This window comes from Ochotona princeps, chromosome 15 (assembly GCF_030435755.1).
Source record: "Ochotona princeps isolate mOchPri1 chromosome 15, mOchPri1.hap1, whole genome shotgun sequence".
Taxonomy (NCBI): domain Eukaryota; kingdom Metazoa; phylum Chordata; class Mammalia; order Lagomorpha; family Ochotonidae; genus Ochotona; species Ochotona princeps.
The window spans coordinates 16,272,529-16,286,766 of NC_080846.1; the positions used below are offsets into that span (position 1 = coordinate 16,272,529).

The 14,238-nt window shown below is 50.5% G+C and overlaps 1 protein-coding gene across 1 annotated transcript; it reads left to right on the plus strand.

Moving 5' to 3' along the window:
• Window positions 1-1,669: 1,669 nt before the first annotated feature.
• Window positions 1,670-9,917, plus strand: PA2G4 (proliferation-associated 2G4). The gene is made up of 14 exons (XM_058673837.1): window positions 1,670-2,094; window positions 3,808-3,936; window positions 4,219-4,324; window positions 4,409-4,478; window positions 4,656-4,748; window positions 7,901-7,964; window positions 8,138-8,216; window positions 8,300-8,378; window positions 8,461-8,594; window positions 8,901-8,995; window positions 9,108-9,235; window positions 9,370-9,423; window positions 9,594-9,660; window positions 9,748-9,917. Exons 1-13 carry the CDS (start codon window positions 2,007-2,009, stop codon window positions 9,657-9,659), a joined length of 1,185 nt encoding a protein of 394 aa, XP_058529820.1. The 5' UTR covers window positions 1,670-2,006; the 3' UTR covers window position 9,660; window positions 9,748-9,917.
• The last annotated feature ends 4,321 nt before the right edge of the window (window positions 9,918-14,238 follow it).

The following is a 14,238-nucleotide window of genomic DNA, read 5'->3' on the forward strand; positions in this document are numbered from 1 at the left end:
AGCGAGAACCTACACATTGTTTATTTCTGGAACTCTCCATGTAATATTTTTTAGCTGCAATTGACCATGGGGTAACTGACTCAAACTGTGGAGATAGATCAGGGGCAACTGAGCCGTAAAGATTGGGTTAATTATGCAGCAGGTCCAGGTTTCAAAATCTTCCCAGTTCAATGCACGTGCTCTTACTGTCAAGTGTCGAAGCAAAAGAGAAACCACAGAGCCCTCGTAAGGGGGCATTTTACTTGTTTTTGCACTGAATCAAGTTTAACTCCAAGTCACCTCCTCCTCTGTACACAGACATCCCATCTCCAGAAGTGATGTTGCTGGGGAGGGGGGGGGTCAGAAGGAAAAATAACTGGACATTTTTGTATAAACCCTAACTCTGATAATGCTGTAAATGATCACTCCTCACCCTCCCATAGACTCACAAAAGTCCCTGAGCTCCCCCTGTAGGAGCTGTGCTCACGGAGTAGTGAGTGGCTGGGGGGGCGGGGCTAGAAAGAAGACCGGGATAAAATGTCTTATATCCATGAAGTTTTTTTTTGTTTGTTTTTATACGTGTCAATAAAAATACGAATGTTTTTTCGGCTTCCTGTTTGTCCAATGAGGAAAACGGAAATAAGAGACCACTTTGTCTCCTAACAGCCTTTTTCTGCCCATCCAGCTTTCTCCAGTTGTACATGAACTTACTTAAAACAAGCATACGACAAAGTCCTGTTAATTCCTCTTTTTTTTTAAGCTTTATTACTAATTTTTTTTTTTTGAGAGTTTACAAAAAGAAGGAGAGACGGAGATCTTTCATTCCCTGGTTCCTGTCCAAATGGCTGCAGGGCTAGTTGGGAAGCCAGGAGCCAAGAGATTCTTCAGGGTCTCCCAAGTGGACACAGGGACCCAAGACTTTGACCATCTTTTGCTGCTTTCCCAGCACATTAGCAGGGAGCTGGATCGGAAGTGCAGCAGCCAGCACTCAAGAACTGGCACCCCCGTGGGAGGTGTAACTACTACTGCTTGCACTGGGCCCTGTTTGGGGAGGGTAAAAAGGGTTTCTAGAAATCGCTACCGGGCAACAAATAACAACAAGGTCCCACAAATGCCTGGAGAAGTTCGAAATTTCCTTGTAAAAGGGAAGATTTCCACCTCTAAATTGCTTCAAAACTGTCTTAAGAGCTCCCAAGTCTTTCTGGACACTTACTTCGGGGCCTTAGGCAACCCCTGGTCAGAAGGAGAACCCCAATTTCGATACGAATCCGCTCTAGTTGGGAGGACGCAGGTAGATAATGCCCTGCAGCCCTAATATCCAGCTCCCGGTACCCTTTCTACTTCTTTCCCTGGTCGGCCCCCTCCCAGTACTCTCAGCCTGGGAAACTGATGGGACCGGCTGGACCGGTCCTGCCAGCCGACTCTGATCCGAGACTCCGTCCCCAGCCTCCCCGCCCTGAGTGTAGTAAACTCGACCGGCAGGTGCCAGCTCCACCTAGCCCACATGGCCCTCCCGCCGCTCCACTCCATTTCCTTCCCAAAGCCCCGCCCCTAGGCCCTCAGCCCGCCCCCCTCTCTATTACGAGCTCTCGCTCTGCGTTCCTGGTTTTTCCCGGAGAAACCACGCTTCCCCTGGAGCTGGCCAACGGCTCCGCCTTCCCGCCGGGGCCTGACCCTTCCCAGCGTGCCCGGCGATTCCGGCGTGCGAGGCCCTTGGAGGGCAAGGCTCCAGGGCCTGGCTGAGGGGCACGAGAGGCACGCTGGAAGTTGTAGTTCGAGCGGCCACGAGGGCGGATTGAGGGTGGCGGCGGAAAGGACTCGTCGTCCCGGCGTGCCGTGCGCCTCAGCCCGCGCGCTCGCTGCTTCTCGCTCTCGCCCGCCCGCCCGCTGCCTTGCTTGCTCGCGCTTTCGCTCCCGCTCTCCTCGCGGATCGTGGTGGCTCTGACCACAGCCTGCGGCTGGGAAGGGCGACCGAGGCGGCGGCTCAGGGCAAACGAGGCTGCAGTGGTGGTGGTGGTGATAGGAAGATGTCGGGCGAGGACGAGCAGCAGGAGCAAACTATCGCCGAAGACCTGGTCGTGACCAAGTATAAGATGGGGGGCGACATCGCCAACCGTGAGTGCGGCCTCGGGGGTCCGGAATCAAGGCTGGGAGGGAGAGGTGCCGGGCAGACCCTGGAGGGCCTGGAGCGAGGTGTGGGGGGATGTTGGCGGGGTGAGCTCCCGAGGGGTCCGCCTCGGCTGCGTGGTGGGCAGACCCAGTGTCCGCGCCCGTGATCAGCGTGGCCAGGCCCTGGACTGGGAGTCTGGAGGTGCGGGCTGGCGACCGGGGAGAGCACCGAGAGGGTCGCCGGGCAGGCTCCGACCCCAGGCCTTTGGTAAGGGAGCACGGCGCGTTTCCTTCCGTGCCCTCGCCCTGCACTCCGGGTCTCTGCTTCCTCTGTCCTGGCGGCTGCCCCGAGACGGAAGCACCCAGCTGTTGGCGACTGAAGCGCGCTTCTGTTTGGTCGCGGCTGCTCTGGGCGTCAGGAGGCGAGCCGACACGTGTGGCCGGCTCCCTGCTCCCTGTGCCGCGTTGCCTGCCGCCGGCTTCCCCACCACGTGCTTTGCCGGAGTCTTCCCTCCTCAGCTCGCACCCTGGTGGGGACCCCATTCTGCGCTGCAGCCAACCCGGGGGACCTTGGGAAGGGACAGCCCTGGATCTCCTGGAGACTCCTTTGCCTTCCACTCTGTTTAGAACCGCCTCTGCCCTCACCTGTGGCTGTTTGCGGAGCAGGATTTGGGGATTCCCCTTCTACCCAACCAGGCTGTGGGACTGGTTTCAGGATTGTTACTGGTCATCCTTGTTGGAGCCCATCTGGGCAGTTGTTTTCCACACTAAGCTGATGGCTCACTTTCTATTTTCTCTCTTTCCAGTTCACCTTTCCATTTCAACACACGCTGAGAGAGTTAGAAGCTGCTTGTTTCTGGGCTTGTACATGGTTTTCCTCATAGAGTTGGGAAGAGGGGTTACAGGTGTCACTGGACCCGAGTTGTTATGGCTTCCAGGGCTGTCCAGAACTGAGATCTCAGGACTCAGGCCTGAAAATCAGACTGGTTCATGAGGGTGTGAACACGCACTGCCCTCGCCCGTGTGGCCCAGTGGACAGCAAGTGCCTTAACTTGGCGCATCTTAGCAATTGATACTAATGATTGGAGTAAAAATAATTGGTTTTTGTTTTTTCTGCTTGCAGTTTAAGTTTTGAGCCATTTGTGATCTCAGATACCAATTCTGAAATCAGGGTCGCTAATCCCCTTTCAATCTACTGCAAACTGTAAGCCAGGAGTGCCAAGACACTTAGGAGTCCCCTGGGTTTATGCATGTGTCCGAGGGAATAAGTTTAAATAAATTGAGATTACTAATACTTCATTAAGGATGTCTGGGCAGACAAGAGGGTAACAATTTAACAGTGCATCAGTTTGGAGTCAGCAATTCTGTGTCTGCCTTCAGCTTGTCGTTGAAGCCCATAAACTTCTAATCTGCATCGCGTGCACATTGGGGTTCCTTGGCACGAATTCAGGAGAGTGCCTTCAGACAGTCTGAGGCTTATCCCCGAAGACACTGTGTATACCCAGTTGTCACAGAATGCAAGGGTGACAAAAGAATGTTGACTTGATTGTTATTTTTACAAAGGAAAGGTAAAAACTAGAGGTTATAGGTAGACATGCTTCAAGAGGCCAAGTTGACGTTCTTTTCAGCCTCTGGGGGCTGGCACTGGAAGTAAGAAACTTGCAGATAAAAGGGAGGTGGTGGCTAGACAGTAAATACGTGGTGGGATTCTGTGCCTAGGGGTTCTCCGGTCCCTGGTGGAAGCCTCCAGCTCAGGTGTGTCCGTGCTGAGCCTATGTGAGAAAGGTGATGCCATGATAATGGAGGAGACGGGAAAAATCTTCAAGAAAGAAAAGGAAATGAAAAAGGGTAAGAAAAAAAATGCTCTTACTCATGTATCATTTACAAGTTCGACCCTTCTCTAGTCCCAAATGTTTTGAGGTTATGTTTTGTTCATTTTCATAATGCACCAGCCCTGCCCAAGTTGGCCCATTTGGAGATTTTGGTTTTAGATTGGCAAGTGGCATATAGGCCGTTTCCTTCCCAATCCAACGGGATGAAATGTGAGAAACCCCTGACAGGGATTTTCTTTTCGCTGAATTGCAGCGCGAGGGAGCGCAGGGCAGTGGAGTGATGGTTATGTCGTTGCAGGTATTGCCTTTCCCACCAGTATTTCCGTGAACAACTGCGTGTGTCACTTCTCGCCTTTGAAGAGTGACCAGGACTATGTTCTGAAGGAAGGAGACCTCGTAAAGATGTAAGGCCGCCCTTCTCAGCACTTCTCTCGGTCATCGTCTCGCGGTGTCCTCCCCTGATGCCGTGTCCCACTCTTGTCTTTCAGTGACCTGGGGGTCCACGTGGACGGGTTCATTGCCAACGTGGCGCACACTTTCGTGGTTGACGTGGCTCAGGTGGGTGGCCTGTTGTTAACCTCTCTTCAACCTGGGCCGGGGGAGGGCGGGCACCACCATGTACCTCAGGAGAGAGTTTCTACAGAACTCTCCAGAGAAGCACCTTTTCCCTGACGTTCATCAATGTGGACTGAGTGAACAGGCTCTTCTCATGGGCTTCCGCTTCCTCTCCTCCAGGGGACCCACGTGACCGGGCGGAAAGCGGACGTCATAAAGGCAGCTCACCTTTGTGCCGAAGCTGCCTTACGCCTGGTCAAACCTGGGAACCAGGTAAGCTTTTCATCCACCTCCAGAGACAAGACCAGAGAAGCCTTAGGCATACAGAGCAACTCCGTTCAGAAAGTGACCTTTTGAAATGAGTTCTATCTGGGGCTAGTATCGTGGCATGACAAGTAAAGCTGCCACTCGCAGTAGCAGCATTACACATGGCTGCCAGTTCAGTTTCAGGCAATCCAGGACTCCATATATAATGGCAGCCAGCTCCCCATTAGGGGTATGGAGATGTGTGCTGCCTTTTCTTTATTCATGAATGGTGTTTATCTTGTTCATTTGAAAGGCACATGGACATTGTCAACTGGTTACACCCCAAGTGCCTGCCATAGCTGGGACTGGGTCAGGCTGAGAGGGGAGCTGTGAGAACTCAGTCGTGGGTGACAAGGCTCTGAGCCTTCTCTTCCATTAGCAGGAAGCTGTAATAGGCACTTCAAGGAAGTGCAAGTGTTTTGTGCAGCATCCTATCACACCAAAGCTTGTCCCCCCTTTTGCTTTGTGTATGCATCTATCCCCAAGTAGTTTGAGCTAACTAGCTCACAGCAAAACACGTAAACCCAATTTTAAAAGGTTATGAAACAAGAACTGGACAAGGGATAGAAGTGAGATGACCATGCAGCTGGGCTGGTGCCCAGGTTCTGTACTGCGAGACAGGATCAGGGGACCTAGGGACCATGAAGCACTCACGGATTAGTAAATAGAACTGTACACTTCAGTTATTAGTTGAGACATTTCTTTAACATTTGAATTTCCAGAAGCCTACACAATACTTACAACATTCTCTTTATCTCCTTTTTCTCTGCTTTTCTGTTCCTCACACTTTCAATGGGTACTTTTTTTTTTTTTAAGGATTTATTATGTATGTACGTATGTATGTATTGGAAAGGCAGATATACAGAGAGAAGGAGATACAGAAAGATCTTCCTCAGTGGCTAGAGCTGAACTGATCAGGAGCCAGGCGCCTCTTCCAGGTCTTTCACACGGGTGCAGGATCCCAAGGCTTTGGGCCGTCCTCTACTGCTTTCCCAGGCCACAGACAGGGAGCTGGATGGGAAGTGGAGCAGCTGGGATTAGAACCGGCGCCCATATGGGATCCTGGTGCTTGCGTGGTGAGGACTTCAGTCACTACACTAGCACACTGGGCCTTAGATGGATTATTTTTACTTAAACTTCTCAATTTCCTTACAAAGATAGACCTAATTCCATGAAGTTTTAAAAAAGCCCTTTAAGGGGCTGTCGCCATGGCAAAACACATCAGTCTTCCACTTAGGACATCAGTATTCCATACAGACATTGATTTGAGTTCCTGCTTCTGACCTAGCTGCCTGCTGATAGCCTGGGAAAGTAACAGCTCCTGGCTGCTGGCTTCAGCCTGGCCCAGCCCCAGCTATGGCAGGCACTTGAGTGAATTTGTGGATGAAAGATGTTTCTATCTCTTCTTTATCTCTAGCTTTCAAATAAATATTTATTTATTTATTTAATATTTTTTTTTTTTTTTTAAAGATTTATTCATTTTATTACAGCCAGATATACACAGAGGAGGAGAGACAGAGAGGAAGATCTTCCGTCCGATGATTCACTCCCCAAGTGAGCCGCAACGGCCGGTGCGCGCCGATCCGAAGCCGGGAACCTGGAACCTCTTCCGGGTCTCCCACGCGGGAGCAGTGTCCCAATGCATTGGGCCGTCCTCAACTGCTTTCCCAGGCCACAAGCAGGGAGCTGGATGGGAAGTGGAGCTGCCGGGATAAGAACCGGCGCCCATATGGGATCCCGGGGCTTTCAAGGCGAGGACTTTAGCCGCTAGACCATGCCGCCGGGCCCTATTTATTTAATTTTTAAAAAAAATTTTTTAAATCCCTCTGAATAGTGCCTCAGCCATTGTAAGCCTTGTGAATGTGTTATTTTACATATTTTGTTACAATTACTATATATCTTCACAGTAAGAGAGCTGTGTGTTTTAAGATTTAGTTTTATTTGAAGGGCAGAGTTACAAAGAGAAAGAAAAGATCTTCCATTCTCTGGTTCACTTCCCAAATGGCTATAGCAGGCAGGAGCAGGGCCTGGTGGTGTGGCCTAGCGGCTAAAGTCCTCGCCTTGAAAGCCCCGGGATCCCATATGGGCGCCGGTTCTAATCCCGGCAGCTCTGCTTCCCATCCAGCTCCCTGCTTGTTGCCTGGGAAAGCAGTTGAGGACGGCCCAATGCATTGGGACCCTGCACCCGCGTGGGAGACCTGGAAGACGTTCCAGGTTCCCGGCTTCGGATCGGTGGGCACCGGCACGTTGCGGCTCACTTGGGGAGTGAATCATCGGACGGAAGATCTTTCTCTCTGTCTCTCCTTCTCTGTGTATATCTGGCTGTAATAAAATGAATAAATCTTTATTTAAAAAAAAAAAACGGGCAGACTGAAGCCAGGAGGCAGGAGCTTGTACCAGGTTTCCCATGTGGGTACAGTACCCAACTATTCAAGTTATGTTCCTATGTTTTCCCAGGGGCATTAGCTAGGAACTGGGTTTGAAGTGGAACATCTGGGACACAAACCAGTGGCCTAACCCACCCTACAATGCTGGCCCAGGAGGATAATTGTGCCTTCTCAGAGAATTGTAACAATTGAGATAACCTAGCTGACTTGCTTTACACAGTACCTGCACATCAGTACTAGTATTAGGTATGATTAGTTATTCATTGTATTATAGTAGCTTCCATGAGGATCAGATTGTACTGTAAAGAAAGGAAAATAAAGGGTTTGCTGTCCCCTCTCAGCAGATCAATGCCAGCCATCAAGGAATAAACACTGACAACACGAGCGACAGAGATGTTTGAGACCTGTCTGTTTGGTGATTGTGTAGCCCTGAGCCAAATCATTGAGCCTTTCTGAGCCACCATTTCCTCATCTAGTTTGGAGTGTAGATCCATCCTATAATCGCTGCCAGATTAGAGCATCTTTGCTGACACACTTTGTAGGATGATCAGCAAATACCAGGAATTTTTCTTCTTAGTGATGACATGGTTGTGAAACAAAGAACCAGTGCATTCCCCTCCCGGGCACTTGATGGGAGGATGTCAGAGGTCTCCGTTCTTACGCTTCCGCCTCACCTAGTAGAGAACTTAATTCATGCCTGATCTCTCCTTTTATCTGGCTGTGTACCTCCAGAACACACAGGTGACGGAGGCCTGGAACAAGGTGGCCCACTCGTTTAACTGCACGCCCATAGAAGGTAAGAGCCAGAGATGCCCAAGTTAGCAGAACGGAACTTTCAGTGCTTGTCAGGATCCCTCCAGCCCCTGGGTTGCCACAGCCAGACACTTCCCTTGTTGGCTGCCCTGTAAGACTGATTAGGTGGATGCATTGGGAAACCTTCAGGGTGTCACAGGCCTGTCCTGTCTACAGGTATGCTGTCACACCAATTGAAGCAACATGTCATCGATGGAGAGAAGACAATTATCCAGAATCCCACAGACCAACAGAAGTAGGTGGCAGCCACTGTCCCTCTTGTACCCCAGCCTCCCCGGAGCTGCCTGTTAGCATCCCCTTATGTTCCATCCCTTTCAGGAAGGACCACGAGAAAGCCGAATTTGAGGTGCATGAGGTGTACGCTGTGGATGTGCTTGTGAGCTCCGGAGAGGGCAAGGTGAGGCGAGCGCCAGGGTGGCCAGGTTGCTGACGGCAGCTGGGTGCGCCACGCTGAGCTCGCCCTGCGTTCCTCTTCGTAGGCCAAGGATGCAGGGCAAAGAACCACCATTTATAAGCGAGATCCATCTAAACAGTACGGCCTGAAAATGAAAACCTCGCGTGCCTTCTTCAGTGAGGTGGAGAGGCGCTTTGATGCCATGCCATTCACTTTAAGGTACTGCACCTCACAAGTACGGGACTTGGAACCAGTCTGACTCACAGACCGTGTAGCCAGGAATCAACACTTGTGCCTCCCCCTTCCCTCCCTCCCTCTCCTCTCCTGCCTAGACTTGTAGCTCATGCTCCTGGGCACCTGCTCTCTCCCTTCCTCTCCCCATGGCCTTCTCATTGAAGGTAATGTAAAAGAGCAATCCTTAGCATGATCTTGGCCTGAGGCTAGGAGCTACTTAAAGACCTGGGCACCGTGGTCAGACCTGCTGAGGGGTTAAGGATGCCTCTGAATTCCATCTTCCCTACCCAGAGCTTTTGAAGATGAAAAGAAGGCTCGCATGGGTGTGGTGGAATGTGCCAAACATGAGCTGCTGCAACCGTTTAATGTTCTCTATGAGAAGGAGGGTGAGTTCTGAGCAAGCATCACCTCTGGGGCCCCTGATTACACGGTGTACTTCTCCCAGGAGTGTCAGAAAAGTGTGCGGGTTGTCAAAGTGTGTCTTCATTTCTCTTACAGGTGAATTTGTTGCCCAGTTTAAATTCACAGTTCTGCTCATGCCCAATGGCCCCATGAGGATAACCAGCGGTCCCTTTGAGCCCGACCTTTACAAGTCTGAGCTGGAGGTGCAGGATGCAGAGCTGAAGGTGAGGGCGACCTGGCCAGTGTTGGCCGAGTGGTACCTGACCTGGGTGTGAGGGCTCAGTGTCACTGTCCATCATCCCTCGTGTATTGGTGCTTCCTCTGCTTTCCTCAAGCTACTTTTCCTCCTGTGTTCCAGGCTCTCCTCCAGAGTTCTGCAAGTCGGAAAACCCAGAAAAAGAAGAAAAAGAAGGTGTGTGTTGCCTCTGGCAGGTGCACGTGCAGAGTTCTGCAGACCTGTACCTCACCCTTTTTCAAGCCCTGGCCCAGTGGATCCCAGAGACGACGATACTGTTGATTCCTTGGACGCCACTCCCAGTTAGGAACTGACAAGTCTTCTCCCTCTCCTTTTCTTGGCTGCAGGCCTCCAAGACCGCAGAGAATGCCACCAGTGGGGAAACCCTAGAGGAGAATGAAACTGGGGACTGAGGTGGGTCCATAGCCCCAGCCTGCTGCTCCTGCCTCCCCCTCCCCACTGCACCTGGGTTCTACAGTGCGGTTTGTCTTCTCCACCCAGGACCGCCCGCAGAGCAGGGTCTCCCTGCCCCACCCTAGCCCCCACCCTGTCCCTTCCAACAACCACCGGCTCCGACTGCCTGGTCTCAGGGGGGGTCCAGGCTTCCCAGCCGCCGAAGACTACTTTAAATAGGAAAAAGAAATTGGATAATAAAATCAGGAGTCAAAATCCACGGTCTTCAAGCCCCTCTTTCTAGCCTTTTCTACTACTATCTGTTTGGTCAAAGTCTATGGCCCTGCAACAGACAGAACAGGGAGGAGGCTGAATCAGCCGCCAGCATTACAAACTCAGCTCAAGTTTTTTTGATATCACTCCAATGGCAGCGTCTTCCCATCTGTTTGGGGCTTGTCTCTTTATTTTTTCACTTTTCCCTACTGTTTTATCTGGGCTCAAAATGAAGAGGAGCTGTGCTTCCAATTTGTATTGACATGACGGCAGTGCCCTCGGCAGGCCCCACCCAGTTTCTGGGGCTGCTGCCCGCCATTTCTGGAGATTGTCATCCACCGACCGGATCCTCACCCGGGAATCCATTTGTTAGTGGTTCTGCAGGCTTTCCATTTCCACAAGGCTGTACAGAGTAACCCATCTCCACCTCGGCCTTTCCTGCCCACACCACCCCCACACACCTCAGCCGGAAGCGCAGCTCTGATTTGTTCCCTGATAACTCTGACCTCCTTCCCTTGAGACAAAAACCAGAGGAGTAGACTGGAGAGAACGCCTGGCTCTCTGCGGCTTTGGACTCGGACGACTTGCTGGGGATTGTAGGGAAAGGCAACACATCACAGTACCTCTGGCATGCTGTCCCAGGGGGCCAGGGCTCCCAGTAACTTATGAGGTTTTTAAACACATTGAAAAGTGACATGGCGTTCAAATAAATTTGGATATGCTCATAATGCCGTGCTCTGCTGTGTATGCTGCTCTCGCCTGGGGAGGGTTTGCAGGAGTGCTTGGACCAGCCCTGGTGCTGTTGTCTGCCTTTGGAAGACAAGAGTGAGCTTGGATTGGGGAAACATCCTGGGCTCTGAAGAGTTGAGTTATCCATAGATTGATTGGTGATTTAACTTTGTAAAGTGGAAACCTCTGCTACTGGCCTGGCTTGTTTATTTGAAAGGCAGAGTTAAAAAGAGGGAGAGATTGTCCATCCACTGGTTGAATTCTCAACTGGCCACAATGGCCAGAATGGGGCCAAGCTGAGGCTGGGAGCCTGGAACTCCAGGTCTCCCACATCAGTGCAAGGGCTCAACTATTTAAGTCATCTTCATTGCTTTCCTAGGTTGCTAGCGGGGAACTGGGTCTGCAAAGGAGCAAAAAGCATTTCATGTACTCATTTTTGATTCTGAAAAACCAGAAGGAATGACCTTAGGTAGTTTCAAGACCAGGTAATTTGGCTAGGTTATTGAGATCTGGGGGCCTACTGGCATAGGAAGCAGCACTGCTCCCCTGGACACACTATACTGCAATACAACAGGCTTGAGAATATGTGTCACTTATGGAAAACACTGACTAGTTTGGCCTATAAATCTCGGCTCACTGATGACTCCATTATACATGTCCAAAACCACACTGGCATGTTGAATGATGTCGTTGGTTAACATGTACTGCTGTGGTGGCATTGTAGGTGATACAGGAACCTTGGGGGCGTGGACTTGATGGGAAATTATCTATAACCCAAAGCTGTGTTTAAGGAACAGGTTCTTGGGCATAGTACAATGGCTCAATGGCCAAATCTTCACCTTCCAGGTGCTGGGATCCCACGTGGACATCAGTTTGTGTCCTGGTTGCTCCACTTTCCATCACAGCTCCCTGTTCGTGGCCTGGGAAAGCAGGAGAGGGTGACCTAGAGCTTGACCCTGCACCCTATGGAAGACCAGAAGAAGCTCCAATCTCCTGGCTTCAGATCAACTCAACTGTGGCTATAGTGGCCATTTGGGGAGTGAACCAGTGCATGGATCTGTCCATAAATTGTGGCCATCCAGGGAGTGAATCAATGGACAGAAAAATCTCTCATCCTGTCTGATTTGCAAATAAATACATAAGGTAAAATGTCTTTAAAGATGGCTTCTTTGGGTCAGTGTTGTTGCAGCTGGTTAAGACACTGCTTATAGTGCCAGCATTCCATATGGGCACCATTTCAAGTCGCAGCTGCTTCAGACTTAAAAGCCACAGTTTCAAATTTTTTTTTAAGGATTTGCTTATTTGAAATGCAGAGTGACAGCAAAATTCAGAGATTTTTCCATCTGCTGGTTCAGTCCCCAAATGGCTGCAATGGTTAGGGTTGGGCTAGAGCCAGGCCCAACTCTAGAACTTGGAACTCCATCTGTGTCTCCTACATGGGTGTCAGGTACCCAAGCACTTGGCAATCTGCTACTGCCCCAGGAGCCTTAGCAGGTGGCACTCAGGGCTGAGACTCATGTAAGTGTTCACATGGGCTGTTGTCACTGGTGTTAATTTTTTTTTTTTTAAAGATTGATTCATTTTATTACAGCCAGATATACACAGAGGAGGAGAGGCAGAGAGGAAGATCTTCCGTCCCATGATTCACTCCCCAAGTGAGCCGCAACGGGCCGATGCGCACCGATCTGAAGCCGGGAACCTGGAACCTCTTCCGGGTCTCCCACGCGGGTGCAGGGTCCCAATGCATTGGGCCGTCCTCAACTGCTTTCCCAGGCCACAAGCAGGGAGCTGGATGGGAAGTGGAGCTGCAGGGATTAGAACCGGCACCCATATGGGATCCCGGGGCTTTCAAGGCGAGGACTTTAGCCGCCGGGCCCACCGGTGTTAATCTTAACCCACTGTACCACAATGCCATCCTCACAGATCTTATATACTGGAGAAATGAGTTGAAATTCTGGTAGTCTTGATATGATTCTGCAAGGCAGTGTGTTTTTTTGGGGGGGGAGGGGTTGCTTTTGTTATTAACCAGTGGATTAAGGTGAAGCCTGGGACACAGGGTATCCACACTGAAGAGCTTGGGATGAGCTACTCTGCTTCCAGTCCTGGCAGACAGCAGATAATGGCTCAATCCCCAGCACCCACACGGGGGATCCAGTACCTGGCTCTTGCTTCCAGCCAGTCCAGCTCTGACTATTGCTGACATTTGGGGAGTGAACCAGCAGATGGAGGGTCTATCCTCTAATCCTTTCAACTAAGTCTTAAAAATTAGCAGCCACTGGCACAATGGCTCTGTGGCTAAATCCTCATGTTGCAAATGCCAGGATCCCATCCTGGCTGCTCCACTTCCCATCCAGCTCCCTGCTCATGACCTGGGAAAGCAAAAGAAGATGGCCCAAAGCCTTGAGACTGCACCCACATTAGAGTGCCAGAAGCAGCAGCTCCTGGCTTCTGGCTTCAAGAGCAGCTCAGCTCTGGCCATAGCGGCCACTGGGGAGTGAACCAGCAGACAGAAGACCTTTCCTTCTGTTTCCCCTCTTAAGTCTGTCTCTCCAATTAAAAAAAGAAAATCTTAAAAAAATTTTAATGACCTTTAAGAAACTCAGAATAATTAATTCTTGAGTTTATTTTCTGAAGGAATCCATAAGCCTATTATAAATGTACTTAAAAAAAATTTAAATTAGAATGAAAATTTTTGGTCATAATCCGATGGTGACAATTTCAGAACTAAGCATGTGGAACCAGGACTGTTTAAAACTCTTATATTATAATGGCTTTATAATAGTTAAGAAAGTGAAATGAAACGAGGAGAAAAGTTATTTACAGAGAAACCACAATCGAGGAGAGATTTTGACAAAAAATCCTCACGTGTTTTAAACAATGAAAGAAACTGCGCTTAGTGGGGTCTTTTTTCTGCCTTCAGTGAAGTTTCTTGCAGCAAAATCTTCCGAGGTCTGTTTTTGTTTGTTCGTTTGTTTTTCTGGTGATTTTTCTCAATCTCAAAGGTTGGGCAAGTTCTTCACACCAAATACCATGCCGCCCTAGAGAGGACCTGGCGAATCTTCGTTCTCGGCTGGTTAGACAGGGAACCACCTAAGGACGCGTAGTGACCAGGGACCTCTGGTGGCGGAGACCCTGGCGTGGGGGGCTGTTGGATTCAGGGTTTCTGGGGAAGGTGACAGGTTCTTTCTGTTGGCACCATAAGCTTCCCCTATTACCCCTTCACGTTCTTCCACGGGGGGAGCCTGAGGACCTTCGGAGGTCCCAGGATCGAATCTCCCCGCAGGCTTGTACAAAGAGAATAAAGCAAAGCAGCACTAGAAACGAGTGGTTTCTGTACAGTCCGCACCCATCCGGAATAAAATGGAGGACTTCGTCCCAAAACTGCAACTCCCAAGAGGCAGTGAGCGGGAAGACGGAAGCCGCGACACCCTATCTCATCTGCGCCTCTCCGTCCAGCATTGGAACAACAAGGTCTTCACAGCCACGCGGGGAGTGGGAGGGAATGGGTAACGCGAAATCCAAATACTTTTTTCAAAACAAGCATGGCTGAGGAACTTGAAGGCTGCCGTCTGAGGCCCCCGGCCATTGTGACTCATC

Excerpts from the sequence above, each read along its gene's own strand:
- PA2G4 (XM_058673837.1), top strand. The coding sequence starts at position 2,007 with ATGTCGGGCGAGGACGAGCAGCAGGAGCAAACTATCGCCGAAGACCTG. Across the intron at positions 3,937-4,218 it reads AGAAAAGGAAATGAAAAAGG|GTATTGCCTTTCCCACCAGT; the intron begins GTAAGAAAAAAA and ends ATGTCGTTGCAG. Across the intron at positions 9,236-9,369 it reads TGCAGGATGCAGAGCTGAAG|GCTCTCCTCCAGAGTTCTGC; the intron begins GTGAGGGCGACC and ends CCTGTGTTCCAG.